The sequence below is a fragment of the Battus philenor genome, unplaced genomic scaffold (genome assembly GCF_028537555.1).
Source record: "Battus philenor isolate CCGP_79_NKW_IND1 unplaced genomic scaffold, ilBatPhil1.0.hap1 SCAF_30, whole genome shotgun sequence".
NCBI classification, from domain to species: Eukaryota; Metazoa; Arthropoda; class Insecta; order Lepidoptera; family Papilionidae; genus Battus; species Battus philenor.
The window spans coordinates 5,781,259-5,806,277 of record NW_027181694.1 but is presented as its reverse complement, the minus strand read 5'-3'; the positions used below and the strand labels follow the sequence as shown (position 1 = coordinate 5,806,277).

Below are 25,019 nucleotides of genomic sequence, written 5' to 3'. Positions count from 1 at the left end.
ATATTCCAACACAGCCGTCTACATTAGATGATCATAGACAAGTACCACAAAAACCAAGACCTCAACCGAAATTCGGGAGATTGCACCCCATGCCAAGAGGTCTGTTACTCCCCGGAGGTAGACGATGGCGTCGACCTGGCGAAGAAGTCAGCGAAGAATTAATAGCGGAGACAATTCTTGCTCAATCAGAACTAATTCATGGAAAAACATTAGGGTATAAATGAAGAATACATTTTGAAATATTATCTGTTGTGACAGTTGACATTTTGTGATTTATGGCATGCTGTACAAAACTGACAGATTTATAATTATTGACAAATAATATTTAATTTGAATAATTATCGACGTATTAATATAATTTCTGAAGATGTTTCTCCTTAGATGTCTAATTGAAAATATCATATTATTATTTTGAATTGAATATAATCATCTTCATCATTTCAGCAATAGGATGTCCACTAGTGGACTTAGGCATCCCAAATACATTTCTAATGGGAACAGATGGAAGCGGCTTGCATTCAGCGTCTTCCAATGACTGTAACAAGGTCATCTGTCCTTGTTAGCAAACGTCATACACTGAAAATACAGTTAAATTATTTAACAAAAATTAAATAAAACAGACGTTGATAATACAAGAGTTAATATGTATGTTTCAGGAAAGCATTTATCGGGGTAGACTTCGTGAAACAGAGGTCAAATGCTTTGACAAATAAAAAAAAGTTTAAACTTGAATGACGTCATTATTACTTAGTTATCTGCGTCTTATGCGAAATATAATAAACATTGGTGTACTGTTTATACAAAGTGTCATAGACATTATTAAAAAGAATAAAATATTAATTTATTTAATTCAAAAGGCAATGCCAATTTTATTAATTTAATAACAATAGTTTTATTTGGAAACATGTTTATTATTTACTAAATATTAAATATTTAAACTTAATTACCTATAGTTGAAATGATGATGGTTAACATTATTTCTGAACGAATGCGGGTTACTTTTTTAAATGTCACCTGTCATTAAAATGGCGCGGAAGAATGTGTAATTTGTATAACTTTAAATAGATCCCTTTTTAAATTACCATACTAACATATTAACCTTTTTGTTTGTTCGCATGTTTGTCCACAAGGTGGAATGGAACAAGATTTGGCCCGGACCTTCGGTTTGTAGGAAGTTTAGGTAAGTTCGGTGTGACCAGCGAAATAAATATGACGTAATAAAAATTAAAAAATTAAAAACTCAAATAATTAAATTTAATTCGAAAAGTGTTTACGTATAAGTTCATGTTTAATATCATCATCATGTCTGGTGATAAACCACTGGAAGGTACCTCATCCGAAGGTAGCAACGATGATCGATGTTTCGGTGCCCGAATTCAGTGACTTATCGCAACCTTGACTATATGGTTCCACGTACCCACTCACCCACGCTGATGCTACCGGCTGGTGATCACCTCTTGAGACCTGATCATCAATTCAGACAAGCAATACTTCATGTTGGTGACGTTTGTTCTTCTGCATATCTAATTACTGGTTCTGTAGCTCCGAGCATATCTCTCTCCATTGCTTTCCTTGACCTCTCATAAGGTCCATCATAAACGACCACGTCTCAGATCAATGAGTCATCATCTATTCATATTTATTTTGACAACTTTTGACGTCTACCATCATCTCTCCCTTTAATTTGCTTACAAAACAAGCACTATTTTAACAGATTCACTACCAGTGTCTTGAACATGGAAGTCAGTCAGAAGCCAAAATTCTTTATGGTTTTTAATTTGTTATAAAAGAATTACAAATGTTATTAATTATCATTTTCATATAAAAGGTAACTTAAAAAATTAGAAATTAAAAATATCACGCACCGGCGCGAGATCGGCACTGTGAAAGGAATTTTCAATCAGTACCGAGTATCGCGTTTTTCGGCACGTACCCATTCTCGTATTCATATTGCAGGCGAAATAAAATATTAATAAAAGATAAATAAAAACCAATATTTCGCTAACAAAGTTAGAAAGTGCAAGCGCAGTGCAAATGTGTTAGGATATTACTTCGTGCGATGCCAGCGCCGTACTGGCTCATATAAGTTAGTCGGAAGGTATCACGCGCCGGCGCGAGATCGGCAACTGAGTTGTTTGTTCGGCGAATACATAATGAGTTAATACAGTGATTTTTATTTAGCTGGTCATAATAAAAATTTAACAATGTTACAGAGAATCGAACTGCCATCTTGTGGATTTCCATAACGTACAGGAAAAGGTCGTACCCACTTATAATAAACTGATCGAAGTGAGTTGTCGTTTTTGTATGTGTTGCTATGCTTTGAAAGTTTTTATATTTAATGTTGCATGTTTAAAAAATCTTTTTATATTGTTTAAATGTAAATTTTTGTTGGTTTTACCTATTAACATTGCTATTATTTATGATTTAAGATTATTTAAAGTTAAATACAATTGTAGTTTTCATGAGGTGGAAAACTCATTTGATCAATGTGTCATGTGCTGGAGATTTCTCTGTTAGTTGATGTAATGAGGTGATAAGATTCTAAGGAGATTTTAAGGAGTTGAGATCAGGAAACAGCGTCCCACAGTATGAGCAAACGACCTTGGTAAAGTCATCGGAAGACCCTGGAAGCAGACCGCTTTCAACAGGTCCTATTGGAAATCTCTGTGGGAATCTTTAGTCCAGCAGTGGGCATTTTACAGCTAAAATGATGATATTTCTCTGATCTCCATTAAATAAGCTACTCTTTTATACCGTGTATAGTTTCACAAAACCTTCCTGTGTAATGCCTCCGAATTATTATGGCGTTACTGCCTCATTAGAAACTTATGTTCTCAACTATTAAGTTAAGTTCTCAAGTAATAACTTCAAATTATGACATAAGATATATATACACATTTAACGAGGATTAAAAATGCTTAACTCCTGAAGAAGCACCGTGGAGGGGAGAAACATATGTTGAGTCATTTGGCGGTGGCGGTTGTGTGATTAGCATTGTTTGCCTCATACGCATTTATCAGCGGGCTGGCGGGCGGTGCACTTTGTTGCACGACTACCACTGCATGTGCGGAAGTGACTAAATATTGGTCCTTTTCTTACTTAAGATGGACTTCCGCGAGGTAATGCCTGTTTCCATTAAAAATTAAAAATGCTTTCAGGATAAACTTCATGAAGTACGAAAAACCTCCTATACCCCTCGACCACCTGCAACACTCCGAGGTGTACAAGCTGATCCACAACGTGGACCAGGCACCCCTGAAGTGTGTTGAGATGAGAGGTACCGTCATTGCCGAAGCTGATTATAGAGAGGTAAAATCTAATGACCCATTGTATAATACTATCTGAAACTCACTATAAAGTGGTAATTTCTTCATATGACTTTCAAAAGGTGATTTAAAATTTTAAAATACTAGCGTAAACGACTATATAGAGCTAATTTCCTATGACCCATTATATAATACTAGCTGCAACTAACCACAAAGAGGTAATTCCTAATGACTCATTTTATAATACTATCTGAAATTCTCTATAAAGATGTAATTCCTAATGACCCATTGTATAATACTATCTGAAACTCACTATAAAGTGCTAATTTCTGATGACACATTGTATAATAATCGTTGAAACTGACACAAAGTTAATTTCTAATGACTTATTCTATAATACTATCTAAATCTGACTTTAAAAAGGTTATTTTAATATTTAAAATACTAGCGGAAACTGACCATATAGAGGTAGTTTCTGATGATTCATTATATAATACTAGCAAAAACTAACCCCAAAGAGGTAATTCCTAATGACCCGTTGTATAATTCTTTCTGAAACTCACTATAAAGGTGTAATTTCTGATGTTTACCCATATATCGCTCTATGCAATAATTGGCAGCAAATGCGCTATTCACATCCCTTTAAAGCTTTACACCTATAACTAATCACCCTGTATTTAATATTTCGTTCGTCTTAACGTAAACAACTTTAGTGAAAAACTACCAAAATGTCTCAATATATTTTCCTACCAAATTCGTTTCCTACCAAAGTAATGATCATAAAAATTTGTTTCCAGAAATGTCGCTCCTTATCTCCACGTCTTCCGGAATCTACTGAAGAAGAAAAATTGACAATTTCAGAGCAGCTTCAACCGTAAAACTACCGCAATGGTATTTCTCACATTGTAATATTTAATTATTTTGATAAACGACGAGTTCTCATAATAAATATTTATTTTAATGTGTTATTTATTTTATCTATATTTTTAGTGTTACCATGATTGCAATATTCTTACTGAAAATATACAGGATTATTTTCCAAAAGCATTAAGTCGAGGAAAAATGCTTTTCCCACATATAACGAATATAAACAGAATAAAAAAGAAAAAATGCAACCAAAATCGCAAAATCCAAAATTTGAAATATTTACGGACATATAGTAATGTACTCACTGACTACAATAAGTCTATAAACTGAAATTAATACTCCTACTAATCTAGAATTAAAATAAATTCGGCATAAACTTTTTCATTCCGGTAATTTTGAAGTTAAAGAAAAACCTCGCTCTGATCGCAAAGATACGGATAAAATGGACACCATGTTTTTAACAATTTGTGATTCAAAATCTATATCGAATATCGATACTGAATATGTTTTGTTTTGCTACTTATGAAAAAAGACCGACATACAAAATAATGATTAATACTTTTGGATACAAGAACACATTGGATACAGCAACGGCATCCTACACCTACAAGATAAAAAAGTCATAAAACAAAATGGCACCTATATTTATCAGATTTAAATGTAAATAAACCTAAAAAAATTATGTCGTGAATTTTCATATAAAAAGCAAAGGAATCTTTTCTCCAGAAAGGGCCCACGAAAATTCCATTAATTAGATATTGCACTAGATTAAGGCACCGCCAATCTCTTATCTCGCTAAAATGACCTTCAAAAAGTGTGTAGGCCCTAGCTCGGGTAAGGCTTTAATGTGTTTAGCATTTAAATTCGAGGCAGTTTAAAAGTACCTCATAGTAAAATATGACCTCTGATTCTTTTTACTGCAAAATTGTGTCCAATTTGTTATTGTTCTTTATAATATTATAATGAAATTTATTAGTGAATTCTATAGCTACAGTGTGTTTAAAATAGAAAAAAAATAACAGGCCAATAAAAAGCTTCGGTGGTGCAAATTTAAACGGAATTTTATAAAAAAATATAGAATACAGTGAAGTGTTAAGGTGTTTGAAAAAAACTTTTTTTAATAACGAATTAAAATTTGGTTAACAAAACTAATTTTAGTTGTTAAAACGGTTTGCACGTAACATTAGATACAAATTTAAATATTACTGTTAAAATAAACTAAAGAATAATCAATTTAAATGCATTTACTCATGCTCCTATTAACATTGCAAGCAGAGCCTTCTCTTTTATTTAATACCCTAGTTTAATTTAATTCTTAATTATTTTATTTTAAGACATTTTACCTACATCTCTAGCACGTAATATACCCGTGTGATTTCTTGAGGTATCTTCTTTAATAAATAAATTAAGCAACATAACAGCAGTCTCCGTAAACTATTTAATTATAAAAGTGACATTTAAACGTCAAAGTCGTTGTGAATGTCAAGTAATGTTTTCATTACTTCGCACTTATCTACAAGTGGTAATATATTCCAGAAAGTTTTTTAAATAAATAATTTGAGATCTGCTGATACATTATTTACACAACATGTTAACGTCTAAGGTAAATGTATAATTTTTTCTTCTAACAACAATATCGTATTTAAATCAAATATGTTTATAAAAATTTTACTTCTTATTGATTGTAATTTAAAAACCTTGTTGAATACAAGCATTATATATGTCCTCTTTTGTTTAAACAACAGCGTAATACATAGCCCTTTTTATATAGCTAATTCGAATTCACATTTATATACATATATAATAATTTTAAATCTTAAAAATATTATTTGAAGGTAGAAGCTCGTATGTGCAAAACATGCGCTTAACTTAACCAATAATATAATTACTTAGCCATTATTTTGCTTAATTAAATCATTTCATTTTAAAATATATTTAAATGGAACAGCAGATGTCAATTTGTATATTATTTACTTCAAAACAATATTTTTAAGTCGCAATATCTCAATTGTATCGCCATTAATATGAAAAAAATATATTTAATCCATATAGCTCACTAACCTTGATTTAATAAAAATTAAATTCAAAAGTAAAATGTAAATAATGCAGATTTTGAAATATTTTATATAGTTTTTTTTTACTTATTAAGGGTTGCCAACAAAGTTAATATTAATAAATATAAATACAAAGCAATTAAAAAAGATTACAAGAAGACAAAACAGTATATAAGGGCAAACAAAAGAAAATTTGCATATGAACATTACTTCAAACATTATTCTATTTACCTACATATCACAAATTTTAAAAAATAGCACATAATTATTATTCTTTTATTAAACATTTATTATAAGAAAAATGTCTCCACTATAGATTCCCTATAAGACTGATTGTCAAAGGCATGCAACCAGTAGCCTCTGGCAAGCTTTACGAGGTTATTTGTTTGGTTTCTGTATAGATGTTAGGACTTCTATACAGAATGCTGCACTTGTTGGTTCATCTTCTTTGTCATTCTGTGGAGCTACAACCCTCTATTAGTCCAAGGCATTCTTGACAATCCTTTTCTATCTTAATCTATCATTCACCATTATTTACCAAGATGTCTTCTTTCCAATACTCCTGGGATCTACCACTTCACACTCCTTGGTCTTCCATAGTTTTGTTGGTTGATGTTCTTCACTCCAAAGGCTCCAGCGGCTAGATGCTCTGTGCACTATATGGCTACATCACTACTACTTCAATCCATCACTTGCCAATCCATTGGGCTATGTTAATAAATTTAGTTTTTCTATGGATTCCTGTATTCATTTTGGGAACAAATTCTTAGTGTGGGCTTGTATTTTATTTTCATACTTACTGGTAACATATCTAATGTGTGTTTTCTATGCAATATTAAATATATATTAAAATTAATTATTTTCCAGCTTGAAGTCTTGGTGGAGTTTGGTCCAAGAATTGATGACCAGATAGTAAATAAAACTTTAAATGAACTCAAGTCTCGGGACGGAGTAACAGATGTAAGTAAGTTTTAATATGAATATGTTTGGTAGTTTCCATAACAAGTTATTAATATAGAATTTATATTATGTGTACATAAAACATGAAATAAAAGGGAATTTGTTATTATCATTTTATTTATATACATAAAAACTAAACCATATATCCCATAATGACACTATAAGTTGAGGATGTTCAACTGCTTAATGGTGATGAATTATATAATTATTTTACATAACAGACCTGTATAGACTATTTATAACTATGAAGATATCTAATGATTGCTTTGTAACACATTTTTAATAACATGATATTTATTTGACATAACTTCGAAACTTATGTCAAAAATTGTCATGACAAATACAATAAATATCACTAAACTATGTCTTCAAAAAAAACTGAGTGCATACACAACATTATATATAATAAAGTTTCACGACATTTCTCAGACATTCCTTTTCTTAATTTTAAATCTAAAATTAAATGTATGTTGCTAAATAAATCATATATGTGTGTGGAACTTGATTTGTTGACGCATTTACATTGTTGATATTATAAATGTAAATGTGGAAAGTTGTTAAATTTATTTTAAAAAAGTTTTCTCTGGCTCTCAGCATATCAACGTTCCGTGCCAGTGGTAGCTTACTATATATAATGTTAAAATAATCAAAAATGTAATTGCATATGCAAACAGAAGTAATTTTTCAAACTTTGATGATGTTTGTACAATCAAAAGTTGAATAATGTCTATAACAGTCTGGTAAAAAAAAGAAGCATATTTCAGAGTAATATTTATCGAGTTTATTGTGGGATCTATGTCATCTATTCATGTCTAGAAGTGTTTCAATCTCTCGTATTTTTAAGTTGAAGTATGACATTAAAGATTTCCATTATGATTTGTATGAATATGCCTTCGTCAAGTTCCTCTGAATTACCTCGACAAGGATATCTGTTCTCCTTGTGACTGGACATCTTACATTGCACTTGCTAGCAATATTGTCCCAGCCATATGATGTCCTGCAGGACATGAGCTTTCCCCGTAGATTCCCAAAATTATTAGTTAGAAAGGACCTGCATCCAGGGTCTTCCGGTGACCTTAAATATTTGGACAGGCCGTCTTGTAGATGGATGTTTTATGCTACCCTTGTCAGTCCATACTCTCTGCAGGCCCTCGAGACTAATAGTCATCATCTTCATCACCGTTTCAAACGCAAGGCATCCACTATTGGACTCCCATGAGTTTCCAATATGATGATTGGAAGTAGCTATGTCTAGTCTCCTGACGACATTAACAAGGTCTGTATACTTAGTGGGTGAACATCCAATGCTTCGCTTGCTGATCTATAATCTTACCTCGAAACCTTAGTACCCTTGGTCATCACCATGATTTCAGCAGTAAGATATCCATTGCTGAACATAGATCTTCCTTGTATTTTACCTATAGAACCAGTTAAAGGTTGTTTATTTATCCTTTGGAAGTGTTTATTAATGTCATGTCTTTTACAGGCGGTGTTCAAAGATGGTGCGATTATGGTTGAAACCACATTACCCAGTACAGAAGTCCTGGATGTGGTGACCAGGGCGTCTGGGAAGAGAGCTGTACTGCAAGGATTTGGAGGTAATGATACCAGTCTTCAAGGTTTAAATTAAAAATTCCTTTCATGAGTTAAATCAAGTCGAATAGAGTTTACTATAGGGTTTTACTATATTACATGTTTAATGAACATTGAGGATGAAGGTCTTTCACCTATGTGTGTTGCCGGTGATGATGTACGGATCCGAGACGTGGTCACCTGCGACCGAACACATAAGAAGGGACAAGATCATCTAGACAGCAATGGACGGGACTGTGCGTTTGGCTGCAAGATATAACTATATATATATATATATATATATATATATATAGTTATATCAATGATTTCAGAAATGATATAGTAATTTGACTCCTGGGAGACAATTTCCATTGTTCACAAACAAGTTTCATGGCATATCCTCCACATAGATATAATTGAGGGGGGGGGGGGCATATGCCCTGCAGTGGGCATTTACCAGCTAAAACAACGACATTACAATTTTAATATAATTTTAATACATAATTTCATTTACCAGCTAAATTAATTTAGCTGGTAAATGAAATTATGTAATATATTTCAAAGTGTTCAATTTTATTTAATCACAGATGCACAGTCTGCTGTATCAATGGTGTCGAGTCAGGCTTGTTGTGGGGCACAAGTGATCGGTGTGGTCAGGTTCCAGCAGACACCTGAAGGTCCTTTGGTCGCTGACGGCTGCATCGACGGTCTCAGCACTGGACTCCACGGTCTACATGTCCATGAAGTTGGGGACCTAAGCCAGGTAAGTTCAATACTTCATCGTGAACACTGAAGATAAGTCCACTGGAGCCTTGAGGTTCTGGAGGCCATAAACCAGCAAGCACAGCATAGGAGATCTTATTAAGATAAAGGAATTGGAAATATATGAGAGAAATCTATCCCTAGTCCCTTGGCTGAAACAGTGATGATAAAGACGAATAATTATTAAAGTGATCACAAAAAAAACTGTCTGAGTTTGTTGTGTCCTCACAGGTCAGGTTTCGTTTTATATTTTATTTGAACACTAGGTATATACACATCCGATCCCTGTCTAAAATATTTAATGGAATCAGGCGTTACCTTGCGGAAGTCCATCCTAATTAAATTGGACCAATATAATAATAATAACACTCTGTGTTTGGCACTAATCGGTGTAACATAACTCCTGAAGATGCCCCGTAGAGGGGTGAAACACGTGTTGAGTGATGTGCGGAAGTGGCTAAATATTGGTCCTTTTCTTACCCTGTCTAAAAGTTTCTATGATCATCACTCAACCAACCAATAGTACGTCAAACATTAAATCCTACTGCTGTCTCGCTCGCACAGTACCTACACGCAGACCTGTGCATGTTCACTCACCCACGAGTTGTACTACCCAAAATGTAGATAGCAGCAAATTAAAAAAGCCGAAAGAACCATATCGACTAGCGATATTGAATAAAGTGTTTCTTATACGTTCCACGAACTTTTACTAAACAACCTATCTCTTATATTTCTAAGTAAAAATAATTTATTTATCTTGTAACATATAAATGCTAGGAACATTACTACCGTTATTCCTAACAGTATATCCCAGTATGAAGGATCTAAATTACTATTACATAGGGTGATTGAAGTTAGATGTAAAAAATACATTTAAAAAACTTTTAGGTTAAACGGTTTTTTGATACCCATATTGTGGTGGTTGTGGAAAAATATGTACCTAGTCCGCCATATTGGAACGACGTCCATCTTTAATTTTAAATTTTGACATAATCATCGTGTTTTACTAGTGTAGCCCTTTCATTTGATACCCATATTGAGGGGGTTAAGGAAAAATATGTAATCCGCCATTTTGTATCGGCGGCCATCTTAGATTTATAGTGTTATTGATTTTATTATATTGTATTGTCATCAAAATTAAATGTGTGTACCAAATTTCAGATCTATCTGACAACGGGAAGGTGCCTAAATTTCAATTTCTAATTTTGATCCAAATAAATTCCGTACGGGTCGAACTAAATAAAACCGTTTAAATATAAAAAAAATTCTAATAAAATCTCCATATTAACAGTTTATGTATTTCAGGGTTGTGACAGTATAGGAAGTCATTATAATCCTTCAAACACAAAACACGGAGGACCTGATGATCCACCTGAGGAACGTCACGCCGGGGACCTGGGTAATATTGTTGCAGACGAGACTGGAAGGGCCACCTTTAGATTAGTCAATGATGTATTGAAGGTATGATATCTAACCTTTCTCTTGATAATATATCTGTAGAGATACATCAGATTAAAAAAAAATAGTTGCATCAATTTTGAACGCAAAGTAATCATTTGTATGATTGAATGTTTAGGTAATTTTTTAATTTTCGAACGCTTGTTCAGTTTTTTTTCTGTTGGCATCCTTGGGTCTTAAAAGTCAAGTGGTATGAATATTAATGTAATATTAAAAAAAAAATCTGCCATGTTAATGGTTAAAATTATTAACACTTTTGTGTGCGACTGTACGTTATTACAATATATGTAATGTTTCTAAGTTATTTTTTTATATATTTATGTAAATTAAATATGAAACTTACTTTAAATTCTATTACAGTGTCTTATATAAAAATTTGTAAATGAATGTATTTACTACTGTATTAAGTATATTATAAAAATGAATACCTGTGGGCACTTTTTAGATGATTCTAGATCACAGTATCATCATATATGATTCACACCGGCAATAAATATTGCACATCGACCTTTGGAAAGAGACAATTGCCTAAATTCGGCTTTGTAGAGCACTATCTCTGTCGCACGAAATACAAACAGTCCGGTATCTATTAGGAGCTGTTACATCAAGTATCATTTGCTTCTTTTGATAATTATTTTTATTCTTTGTATAAAATGCACCGATTTTTCTATAAGTGGCGGCTTTAGGTTGGGGTAAAATAGATTAAAAAACCTAAAAAATGTGGTATTTGTTATATATATATATATATATATATATATATATATATACATATATGCATATATATTTATTTTCCAGGTGTGGGATATAGTTGGTAGGTCTGTAGCTGTCACAGAAAGGAGGGATGACTTTGGAAGGGGCTCATCACCAGAATCAAAGATCGATGGAGACAGCGGTTGTAAGTGAGTATTGTTCTAATACACCTGGAGTCTTCCGCGTTGAATCATTTACAGTTACCACTTGTGGGAATGCCTGAAGAGTATTTATAGAAAATTATAATCAAATCGAGTTCCTTTATAATGGTATCCGTCAATTGAAAGATAGGTTTCCCAACGGTGCTTGATATGTTAAGAGTCCAAGATAAACTCTGTTTTTTGTGATCAATTTTAAAATGTGATTACCAACATTTATTAATGATTCTCTCTCCTTCAAGTTGATAGTCACTCACTGCATAGCATAATCATCATCTCCATCACCTCTGGAAACTTGTCTGTGTGCAGTAGCAATCCTAATGTACAAAGTTTGAATTATGGGTTACATCCAGGGAATCGAATCCGCGACCTGTGATCGCATGTCTCAGTCCCCCACCACTGAGCTGCCACTCTTAGAACATTTTAATTTTTTTTTCGTCTCAAGTGGCAGTGGATAGGTCAGGTCGCTCCTGCTGACAGTATTTGGCGAAGAAAGGTTCTCATACCAGGTTGACCAACGTAGACCATGGCAGTTCAAGACTGGTGTTACTGGCAAACTAGAACAATGATGACGATCTTGGACTGATGATGAAGGGCTTCCAAGAGTAAAATCAACTCTTGAGTAGATTATATAAGCCTGAACAGTTTTACTCTGTTCAGACTACAATCATATATGATTTTCGCAAGTCTCAATCATTTGATATTAATTATATAGGATTGCTTATACCGACAAATAGCGCCTTTGGTCAGCAGTGGGCATGGCGAACTAGAACAATGATGACGATCTTGACTGATGGTGAAAATCTTTCTAGAGTTGATTTTAATTTGAGTAGATTATATAATATTTAATGGAATCAGGCGTTACCTCGCGGAAGTCCATCCTAAGTAAGAAAAGGACTAATATTTAGCCACTTCCGCACATGCAGTGGTAGTCGTGCCCGCTGATAAATGCGTATGCGGCAAACAATGCGAATCACACAACCGTCACCGCCAAATCACTCAACACGTGTTTCACCCCTCCACGGGGCATCTTCAGGAGTTATGTTACACCGATTAGTGCCAAACAAAGAGTCTCTGGTCTTTTTCTTACTTAGATTATATAAGCCTGAACCACTTCTGTTCGGTGTTACTACTGTGGGAGTCGTATATACACTGATGTGATGTCTGAATGAATAATAGGTGTAAGATTTTGTGTGCGAGCGTAGCCGACGGGCGAACTTAGTGTGCCGAATTAGTGCAGCGGGCACATGCACGCACCGGTGGCGCGGGCGCAGACCTTTTGTTACTTTTGTTTCTTTTGCGCCTTTGTTTTATTGCCCGGTTTCACTCGGTCGCAGAGCACATTGCGCCCCAGAGTCCTACGACGAATGCACGTCCTTTTTGCTCGCACTCAAGCGCTAATAAAAATTTGTTCGTGTGTTAAATAAATTGATAAAGTGCTACAAATATCTTTTAATAAGACACAAAACTCTTTACTTAGATTATATAAGCTTGAACCACTTATGTTTGGTATTACTACAATCATATAATTTTATTTTCTGGTGCAGTGTCGCTTGTGGGGTGATCGCTCGTTCAGCAGGTGTGTTCCAGAACCCAAAGCGCGTGTGCGCTTGTGACGGTGTGGTAGTGTGGGACGAGCGCGACCGTCCGCTTGCAGGTCACGGAAGGAGGGGAGGCTGTTGCCAAAAAGGGGCGAAGTCCCACTCGAAGCCCTGTTGCAAAGTCTAAAGCATTTTCCCAGACTTTAATACCCTGTCTCACCTTTGCCTATCTTAAAACGCCTCCATATGTAACATATATAATTTTTATATTAAAGCATAAGGTTTAAACTCATTTCCAAACGTGGGCCCAACTTTGGGAACCAATGGCATAAAGCAATACAATAATCTCGTGTCCAGGCGTGGGACCCACGTTGGGAACAAATGGTATAAAGCAATCAAACAATACGTAGATATATGTGTTTACATTTCAAATCTATATATATACAGGGTGATTGGTTATATATGTAAAAAAATTAAAAGTGGTGAATGTATAACTCATATTCTCTATGCCGTCCGGCGACACCACAGTGGTGTCGTGCGCAAAATAGTATAAATAGTATCGCTGAGTTCTGTCAGTGTTTTGTTTAGGTAACAATAAATTAGACACGTCAAAAAGTTTTTTGTTTTTATAAGTGCTTGTGCCCTTTCATCACGGCAGACGAAATAGACGACACGATTATTTATGATGAATGCGCGGACGTCTTGCCTGACGTTCCGGACGATTCGGAAGAAGACATTGGTGATGAAAAAAGTGAAAGTGGAACAGAATAGTCGCAAGATAGTGAAATATTTACAAGGAGAATTCGACGTTGCATCTTGGAGACTGTTTTGTCTGACCATACGAAAGAAAAATACTGAATACCAAAGAGAATGGAAATAAACAAATATATAAAACAAACAAATTTTGTATTTATTTACGTATGTATATCTTCGAAATTTCACGAAAGTAAGGGAACAGGGTTAAGAACGCATGAGAACTAGCGATGAGTTGATTAATACTTTACAATTCATAATTTCCTGATAATGTCAAAGACGGCCGGCGACAAGCCAAGTGATCCGAATTAGCGCTGCTGGCGCCAAGCGAAAAAATTTTTACGAAACGTGCGGACGTGAAAAGTGATTTTTTTTAATATTACTGTGTTTGCTTGAGGGTCTAGATGAAGGGAAAAATAGACTTTTTTTAATTTCCTTGGAAAGAATATTATACAACAGTAAAACCCGTACAGCCAACCTATAAAAAAACTAATAGTAATGTGAACATTCGGCTTAAAAGATTGGTATCAAAATTGAAACTCTAGGCTATTAAGGGTTAAGAAAAAGCGGTTTCAAATTTCTACATATTAAAATTAATAATTCTTTACTATCTATCCTTTCAGACTTTGTTCAAACAGAAGTAGTTCTCGTATTTTAATATAAAAAATAAATTAATGTAACATATCTCTGAATGATCCACACCTATAACCAATCATCTTGTATATATTTATTTTTAAATATAAAATATTATATTAATAACATTGATAAGTGATTTATATCAATCTATAGCAGTGTTTCCCATAAAACCGAAAGCTTTAAACACAATTCCATTTTCGAATTTCCCCACTGTGGACCCCACTTTGGGAAACGCTGTTTTACATTGTTATATCTAGAAATGGGAGCTTTCTGTGCATTATCTATGATCAAATTGTCTATAGAAAGATTTGATAAATCGAAGTCGAGTTTTGGTTGCAATAAATTTGACCTACATAGAGAAATTGGTATATTTTTATACATTTGAAAGAAGCAAAAGTTAATATATTTACAATCATTTTTAACTATATTTTATTATGACTTAATATCATCGGGGTTTGAAGGGTTTTGTAAAATAGAAGGGGATTCCCGGTTTTTAAATCATTCACAGATAATCTTTAGCGTATATATTAACGTAAATATGGCTGCCTCCACAGAATGAAATGACAATTGCCGTTATCATCTTTGACGAGTTTTTAAATATTTGCAATCTACGAGTTTAAATATACATTGTCAATTTATGCCATAATTTTTGGCTTAAAATGGCGGAGATAGGCAAAGTTGTCTTTTTTTTTTCTAAATAAACAAGTTCAAAGTACGAACTAGAATATAAATATTCATATTGTTCGGTATAATTGGCTTTCAAACTAAAGAAAATTTTATGGAAAAGCGAAAGAATATAATACAAGGCTTATTGCGTTGCAAATGAGTAGCAAGAAGCGTGCGTCCAACGCGCGAGTGAAGCTGACAATGACAAGCGGCGGCCGGAAATAGCCGAAGTTGCCCGATGCGCCGGCGCAGGGAAACGCTCGCGTAATGTAGGTGCGATTTTTCGTTACAAAAGGTACGACCATTTAGTATGCGTCCTTTTGGGTGTTTGTTGTTTTTTTTTTGCAATCCGAATTCTGCCATCGGACACTATATTTGATTTATTACTATAGAAATCTATTATATCAACCTTTTAAATTCCGCTTATTTAACCCTTAAATGCATAATGATGTAAAACCGCAACATACTACTTAAACCTAAAATGAGTACTACACGTAAAAGTAAATGCATTGTGTTGTATATCTGCAACATAAGGTTTTTGAAAAAGTAAGTATAAAAAATATTATAAACATATTTTTTTTATTTTTGCTATCATTTTGGTGTACTTATCTGCAAGATAAATATTTTTTTAAAGTATGAATAAAAGTCATGTATTTAAGGGTTAAGTGCTTTGGCATTTTGTAATTAAAAATGTGAGCTTTGATCTTGTATTTAAGTCGTTTCTATTGTGATATTTGGGTTGAATATTTCTTGTGGGTCAGTAAATAGTGTGGGTAGATGGAAATTTTGAAAGACGGTCGTGGTAACATTTGTGTATATTTCAATTGTACAAAGCTATTGGGTATAGTGTTGTGTGAATATGTTAATTTTTGATTGTTTGAGAATAAAAATCATTTGAAATATTATTGAATCTTTTATTTATCAACTGTCTAACTTAGATAAATGTTGGATTACCCTCACCAAACTAAAGAATGTCCAGTTCTTAAGACAGACTACACTAACGATTGTATGACAACAATGTCTCGCTTTGAATGCTAAGAGGGCATTATTGAGAAGTGACGAACTAAAAAGGTCCCTCAAGGGCGCCATTAAGCTTAGTCACTCCATAGAGCGTCCACAGAAGCGATTTAAGAGGTCAGCGCCCTCCAAAACCTGAAATAGGAGTAAATGGCAACTTGAACCGAGGTTTCCAAGGAGCCTTCAAGTTCCGCTACTTTAATAGGACCCTCGGGCTAGAAGCCCTCTGCAGTCTGCTACCTCAAAGCCGCGGAATCTGCAAATGCCATTTGGGCAGCAGTGACAGTTTGGACCAAAAGACATGTCTTTTACAGTTCTAATAATGTTACGCCTTCTGCAGTCTACCTCAAACCCGCAAATCTACAAATGCCATTTGGGCAGCAGTGACAGTTTGGACCAAAAGACGCCTTTTGCAGTTCTAATTTTACCAGAAACCATATTAACACATTCCATGCCATGTGGGGCATATACGACTCCCGCTGCAGTTTCCGTTCAGGCCATTTGCAGTTTTCATAAAAAAAAAACAAAGAATTCTTAACCCTTAAATGCATAATGACGAAAAACTGCCACTGCCACTTTGAATACGATTGTGTACAGTATATGCATAGCGTTTTATGTCTGCAACATAAGGTTTTTTAAATAAATAAGCATAAAAACATACATTGTAGTGTACTTATCTGCAAGATATTTCTTGAAAGTATAAGTCATGCATTTAAGGGTTAAACAAATGAATTGAAGGGTTGAATATAGATAACTCCATATCACATATGCGCGTACGTAATGAATATTAAAATTTATAACTTTTTCCCGCTAATAGCTTTGCAGTATTGAAAAAGTATAAAGCATACGTCTTAAGCGACTTTTTAATCTTTAAAGTGTGGGTCGTATACGCTTGACACGACCCGAATGGCAAATCTTCAAAAATTGCCGCGGCACGGAACGTGTTAATAATTCACTGTATTTATAACAGATTTTTATTTAGTATTTTATTGCATTTTCTTTAATATTGGGTGCCAGAGGAAACGTTGACATTAAGATGTTATGTACAGCTTGACCCATTATAAATGTGAAAACTTTATAGGGATGAATGCATAACTCACTTGCCAACAGATAGCCTTTTACACCTTTTTCCAATCAAAATGTAAAATTTCTCAAATAAATAATATTATTGATTTTTAATAGAAATTGTTGACAGTAATCGAACTATACATTGAACCATTTAAAACTTTCACATTTATAATTAATCTCCCCTTTATTTATAAAAATATACGTGTACAAAAATTTACGTTATTTCAATATTAATATGTTCAACAACCATCTTTATTTTTTCATTTATTATTTTATCTATTTTAGATAAAGTTGAAGCTATAAACATGAATAAAAGATAATTTCACCTATTGCGAAAGGTATATAATATGAATATAAATGAAACGAATAGTTAACAGTAATAATTTTTATTTAGGCTTACGTGTACAAAGCTACATAGAACAGCGCTGGGCAATAAAATTCATTGACAGCTGTCAAACTGACACTGACAGCTGTCAAACTGACACTGACAGCTGTCAATTTGACATTGTCAAAGTGACATTGATTATTTAGCTAAAGGCTATGTAATTAATATAAGTACAAACAATGTGATTATTACACAATTTCACTACATTATAAACCAGCTGACTTAGGTATATTTATATGTTAAACAGATTATAAAAATAAACATTACATTTATAATCACTTTATTTACGGGCGAATGAATCGATTTGCACTATTCGGTGTAGATATTTGTAGGGATGTCAAAAATATTTAATATAGAATGGCAATCGAACATTTTCAAAATATCCTATTATATTGTTTTGGATATATCATACTTTAGTACAATATTAATATATGCTATACATAGAGTATAAATGATTTTAATCAGCGTTTCTTAAACTCTGAAAACTGTAGTTCCGTGTGGATTACTTAGGGATTGCACGAACGTTAAGATCATGTTTTTAGTAACGCTTCTTACAACATTCAAGGAAGTAATAAAAAAATATTATAATCTCGATATACGAAATGCGATAGTCTGTCGTCGCGAATTGTTACGGCGCCAACGACAATTTTACTTATTTAAAACCAGCCCTGGTATAACTACGGGAAATCCCCGACTCAATTCTTTATTTATCAACACTCTGTGTATATACGAGTATCATACTCACCTGCCGATATGAACTGATGCCGAACCTGACATAAGAATTCAACTTTCATTTTTTGAATATCTTTTAAAGATTTTTTTTTTCAAAATAACTGTCAATTTGGTCGTATAAAATGCATTTATATAATGTTACATTAAAAGCATACCATTGAAAAAAACCAGAGGTAACACAATAAAAGTGTCTTGTAAATAGGGTTCCACTTATCAAAATGATTAAGAAACGCTGATACGAATTTAGATACAGGCTTCAAACTCATGTAATATAATACATTATTCTAGGGCCATCCAGTATGATCTATAAAAACGTAAAAGGTTGACCCAGTACGTATACGGTTCAATAAATTTTATTCACGTACGTAATTGAAGGTACTCTTGCATCTGATTATTAGAAATGTAGGGTAATCTTGAAAAAATAGTAATGGTGTCATCGCTTGTAAAAGCATTTGTGTCGCACAGAAAGCTTTCAAAGAGTGACATAAGGTGTTGGCTGCTAGTGTTATTCTGTTTAGAAACCTGTATATTGTTTGATCCATTAACTAAACTACAAATGCACCATCAGTGCTGAAACTGCCTGTGGAGGTAGATATTAAAAACTCCTTTTTGAATTTGAAAAATTTCAAAGGAACGTTTTTTCTGGTGCCCAAAATTAATCTTCTTATAATATGTTATATAGTTCGTTATACATTATTTAGTTTCTAATTTTAAATGTCGGTAGAGTTAATATTGGAACGCAAGAAATATGTGAGGATACATTATAACCATTAGTAAAATTATGTATTAGCTAAAACTAGCATACATTTACATTTAGAACATATCATATTGACTTTTAATTCTACCCTCAATATTTATACTCAATTTTATTCGTAGATGAATTATAAAATGGCAACACTGACTGAAATACTTACTATAAAGGCACTGTGTAGTTCGTGATGGCGGTAAATTTTATTTTTTATCTAACTACCCTCAATTTCAACTGCAAATTCGATAAGGCCACGTTAGATCACAAACGACTTATTATCATCTATTTCAGAGGGTAGACAAATAAAAGGTTTTCTAAGATAAAATTCGTGAAACATGCGGATCTATTGAATAAACGCCTTATTTTAGCATGTTAAAAAATTGACAAATTTATTGACTTAACTATATTCTATTACCGAAAGGGAGCTCCAATGTAAATCTTACATATATCCAAATTATTTGGGGGACAGAAAAGTAATGTCGCTATCTTAAGTTAAATTCACATGTCTACATTTTTAAAAAGTTTTTATTTCTAATCAACAATACATTCATCTTCGTTATCAACAACTTTTTGTCGTCTAGTATACAAAATCAATGCCGGAGCGGTAACAAATCAATCGGTTTTTCTGTATATTTCGACAGAAACGACATTACTTTCCGGTTTCCCTAATACATCAATGTAAGAAACTCAAAGCAAATAACAAACCGATCTCTCGGTACATTTTATATAAACATAAAACCCTTATTTGGTTGTTTTATTGCATATTAACGCATTCTTATATAATATATATACAATAAAGTAAATAAAAAAAGAGAGTACGTATATTTTTTTTTGATTTTACGACTACCCACATTTGATAACCAGTTTTTATTCCGTACGTCATCTGTTTAGGCGTTAATATAACCGATTTTTTATTCCATTTTGCGTTTTAAAATTACTCTCTGATAGTTTGTTCGAAAATTAAAAAATGTAAAACGCTGTTATAAAAAGGTATCAGAATTCCTACCTACATGAAAAATCTAAATTCGTGATGCCAGGGCTCACCAAACTCTTCACATATAGTATTTTTTTCAGCTGACACAAAATTAAATGTGGCTAGAAATGCTCTTTTTGGTGTAACATAATTTTACTTACTACCCGCATATTTTAAGAAAAATAAATTGAAGTTCGAATTAGAAGAATTTAAATTTTGTAAAGCGCTCGTTCTTTAGATATTTCATATAAATATTATAATTATTTTATATGTAGGCTTCAATCTACGGTTGACAGAAAATTGCCTCCCAGATATATATCTATGGGGCATATACTAGCATCGCCACGCTTGGCTATCGCAATATGGTATTGTTACTCAGAGGATGCTACTGCCCATCTTCTGGTAAATTGTGTGTAGTAGTAATCTATATAATTAACGCATAAAGTGTGAATTAAATAAGATTTTATCCCGGGAATCGAACTCGCGACCTCATTCCTTTATCGCCTACCAACCACTGCTCGAAAATTAGATTACTTAACCCTTAGTAGAAGGCTCCGAAAGAATGCCGAAATTGAGACTATAGTAGCACAGCCAAATATCATTGGCGAATATAAAGCTCAACGAATCCGCTGGCTTGGTCACTTGGAGCGAATGGGATCGGATCGGAGCGTGAAGGTAGCGTACCTGGAAAAACCGAGGGGTCGAAGACCAGTGGGTAGATCCAGGTATCGCTGGATCGATCGCGTTGAGGCAGACTTGCGCGAATTGAATGTCAACCAATGGCAGACGATGGCGCAAGATAGAGGAAAGTGGAAGTCTCTCGCTTCGGAGGCCAAGACCCACTTTGGGTCACTGAGCTAGCGGAGTAGTAGTAGTAACCCTTAGTAGCCTGATTTACGAAAATGATTTTTTTTAATATTACTGTGTTTGCTTGAGGGTCTAGATGAAGGGAAAAATAGATTTGTTTTTTAATTTCGTTGGAAAGAATATTATACAACAGTAAAATTCGTACAGCCAACATATAAAAAAAACTAATAGTAATATGAACATTCGGTTTAAAAGATTGGTATCAAAATTGAAACTTGGTTATTAAGGGTTAAAAGTAAGTATTGAGGGTAGTCAGACAATAGACCGGCGAGCTTGTCAATGTCTTGATGGCACTAGACACTGGCCACTTCCAACCGATCCTGGTGGAAATCTATCGAGGATGCAAATGTAGTAGATGTACTCTTGAATGAGTTTGACAACATCTATTAGACAAGAACACCGTACTATCAAATGTTTACTTACTAAACCCATTCCAATGTTTTACATTCATCATTTTATTTATAAAAATATATATAGATATATACTATAAATTACGTTGCATTTGGTATACAAGTTTATACTCGATATCGTTTACATTTATAAAAACACTTAACATATACACGTGTTAAAATCAAATAACACGCTAGTGGTATATTGATATATACAAACATACGTACACTGTTACCCGTTTTTGTGCGGTGAATAAGTACCCCACACTTTGAAAATATATAACTACCCTACGTGCTTGTCACATGAAGATCAGAAACTAATAAAGAAAGAACTCGGCTTTCTTAAAGTACAATGGTAAAACCAATCTGCAACATATTAACATGAAATCAACTCCGCGACCTAATATATCACGGGTATGTAATATCATGAATAATTTACAATATTAGGATTCAACGAATAACTTCCTCCTCCTTTTTTTTATGGTTTTGGGGGGAAATCTTCCGGAAGTTCTAGGTACCCCGCCTCTGGGGGGAGGACAGGGGTATGTGGGATTCCTACCCACTAACCCCCCCCCCACCCGGTAATCGCCCTCTGCGCTATACGGGGGACCGCGGTATCTCCTGGTCATGGATCGCCACGCGGTTTTCTCTCGCGCCGTGCTATATCCGTATATATCTAGATAGCCCGTCCCGGGGTATGCGTATATACGCTACCCGCGAAACCCTCGTGGTGCTATCACGTCGAACCATCGTCCGCCTGCGAGTCGCCGAAGCTAGTTGGAGTTTAGGGCCCCCACCCTAAACTACCGCGACTCCGAAGGCCCCGTTTATGGTAAGGGAGCACCATTCACCGAAGGGCCATCGCGAGGCGCGTCTCTGCGCTGTGGGCATTGACTCCGAGCGGGGTCTGTCTTCTGCAGATCCCGTTGGGCCGCCACCTTCTGGACCATGACAGTCTCACAGAAAGAGGCCACGGCCCCTCACGCCGAACGACATAAGCCTCCCTCAACGTGATATGACCAGTCTTACGCTGTTCGCATCTAGAAACTATCGGTCTACCTATTGAGGGACCTACTCACGCAGCGTCTACCTGCTCATGGTCATACTAGAACCTTTGATAAAGGCCTTCGGTACAAGCCATATGCCCCGCCCTAACTGCCACTTCAGACGTGAGCAACTCTTCGAGCTATGTCAGTGACCTTTTGGTGGATTTCCTTTCCCTGCAACGATACTCCGTGCAAAGCTCTGTCCATTGCTTTCTATCTAACCTTGAGGCTTAAGAGACTATAAGTCATCACCGGAAACACACTCGTCATATACCTTCATCTTCTGATATTGAACATATCCCAAATCGAACAAACTAAACGGTCGATTGAACGTTGGTAGGTTTTAAATTGATATTATCAAGTATATTCCGATTCATTTGAAATTACATATTCTCATATACCGCACAAAAACAGGCTTTATTATTTACGTATATAGTTGTCAATTGTAAAATAAAAATCGTATTTATAATAATTAAACAAAAAAAAACAATAATTTGAACACTGGCTTCATAGTAAAAACATCATTTCAATATTTATCATAGACATCTGAACCGCATAAAATTTAAATATATTGGGCAATTGGTTTTACTTTTGGATGGTATTTTTGATAAGTTACAGTCTTCAAATCTTGCTTGATATCTAGACAATGAAAATTGCACGGTAACAAATATGTAACCTATAAAAGTTATAATAAAAAAATATTGACCCACAAAAATCTTGATATTTGGCAAAAAAAACAACATATTTTACACGGAAAAGATGTACACTATACCTTCTTAAACTTAATAATGCAATAAATAAATACATTTAAAAAACTTTTAAGTTAAACGGTTTTTTGATACCCATATTGTGGTGGTTGTGGAAAAATATGTACCTAGTCCGCCATATTGGAACGGCGTCCATCTTGAATTTTAAATTTTAACATAATCATCGAGTTTTACTAGTGTAGCCCTTTCATTTAATACCCATATTGAGGGGATTAAGGAAAAATATGTAATCCGCCATTTTGTATCGGCGGCCATCTTGTATTTATAATGTTATTGATTTTATTATATTGTATTGTCATCTAAATTAAATGTGTGTACCAAATTTCAAATCAATCTGACAACGGGAAGGTGCTTAATTTCAATTTCCAAATTTGACCCAAATAAACAAATTCCGTACGGGTCGAACTAAATAAAACCGTTTAAAAATACACTGAACAATATTATAAGGCGCTGTCAAAACATGGCGCGAAGTCGTATGTCGACAATACAGATTAAAAATATTCGTACTCGTGTTAACAAGTCAAATATTTTTTTTTTTGAAAATTTGAATTTCATGCGGAACAGACATACACGAAAGCTTAAACATAAACATTAAAATAAAAATATAAAATACATTCAACAGTGTAATAAGGTGCTGTGAAAATATGGCGCGAAATCGTCAAGTCAATACAGATTAAAAATTGTTCTGCCTGTTTTAACATGCAACATAAAAAGTTTCTATTTAGAAAATTCTAATTTCACACAGAACACGCGTACACCATATTTTCTTAAATATAATCATTAAAATAAAAATATATGATACATTTAACAATGTAATAAGGTGCCATCATAATATAGCGCGAATTCGTATCTCAATACAGATTAAAATTATTTGTTTTCGTGTTAACACTCAAAAATTAAGTTTTTTTTTAAAAAAAAAAGTGATTATCATACGGAACATACGTAGACGACAATTTCTCAGACATATTCATTAAAACAAAAATATAAAATACATTCAACAATGTAATAAGGTGCCACCATAATATGGCGCGAATTTGTATTAAGTCAAAACAGATTAAAAATTGGTTCACTCGTTAAAATGAACTATAGTTTTTTTTTTTTTAATAAAGTTTACACGGAACAGACACACTCGAAAGTTTATTAAACATGATCATTAAAATAAAAATAAAAAACATACTAAACAATTAAATACGATGCTGTCAAAAAGTTGCGCAAAATCGTGATTGTGTAAAAATACAGATTAAAAACTCTTGTGCTGAATTGTAATATAAAGTTTTTTTTAAGTTTCAGTGCCACGCGCTTAAAATATCTACATTATAAAGTCTATATATAGTTTAACATATATATGTCACGTTTAATTTCATTACATTTATATATATTTACGTAAATAATCACGTATAAAAGCGTATTTATCATTTTTGTTAATTATATATGTATTTATATATCGTAATTTTTTATTTTTTCTCTATGGCACGGTTTTTTGCATAATCTATATATATGTTAATATAGCCCCTATATTAATTGACTCGATGTGGTAATCATCGACTGATTTTGTTTCTGGACGCCATCTGAAAGAAAATT

The 25,019-nt window shown here is 33.8% G+C and overlaps 2 protein-coding genes across 2 annotated transcripts in view; one reads left to right on the top strand and one right to left on the bottom strand.

The window, feature by feature from the left end:
• Positions 1–5,649: 5,649 nt before the first annotated feature.
• On the top strand, positions 5,650–14,161 carry Ccs (Copper chaperone for superoxide dismutase). The gene is made up of 7 exons (XM_068771182.1): positions 5,650–5,739; positions 7,058–7,150; positions 8,637–8,748; positions 9,310–9,485; positions 10,790–10,945; positions 11,738–11,841; positions 13,398–14,161. Exons 1-7 carry the CDS (start codon positions 5,725–5,727, stop codon positions 13,576–13,578), a joined length of 837 nt encoding a protein of 278 aa, XP_068627283.1. The 5' UTR covers positions 5,650–5,724; the 3' UTR covers positions 13,579–14,161.
• A 10,555-nt stretch (positions 14,162–24,716) lies between these two features.
• Stat92E (Signal transducer and transcription activator Stat92E) overlaps positions 24,717–25,019 on the bottom strand; it is a 50,770-nt gene continuing 50,467 nt past the window's right edge. The window contains exon 22 of the mRNA XM_068770998.1: positions 24,717–25,006. The gene's annotated coding sequence lies outside the window, so the exon portion shown is untranslated. The remainder of the gene's footprint in view (positions 25,007–25,019) is intronic.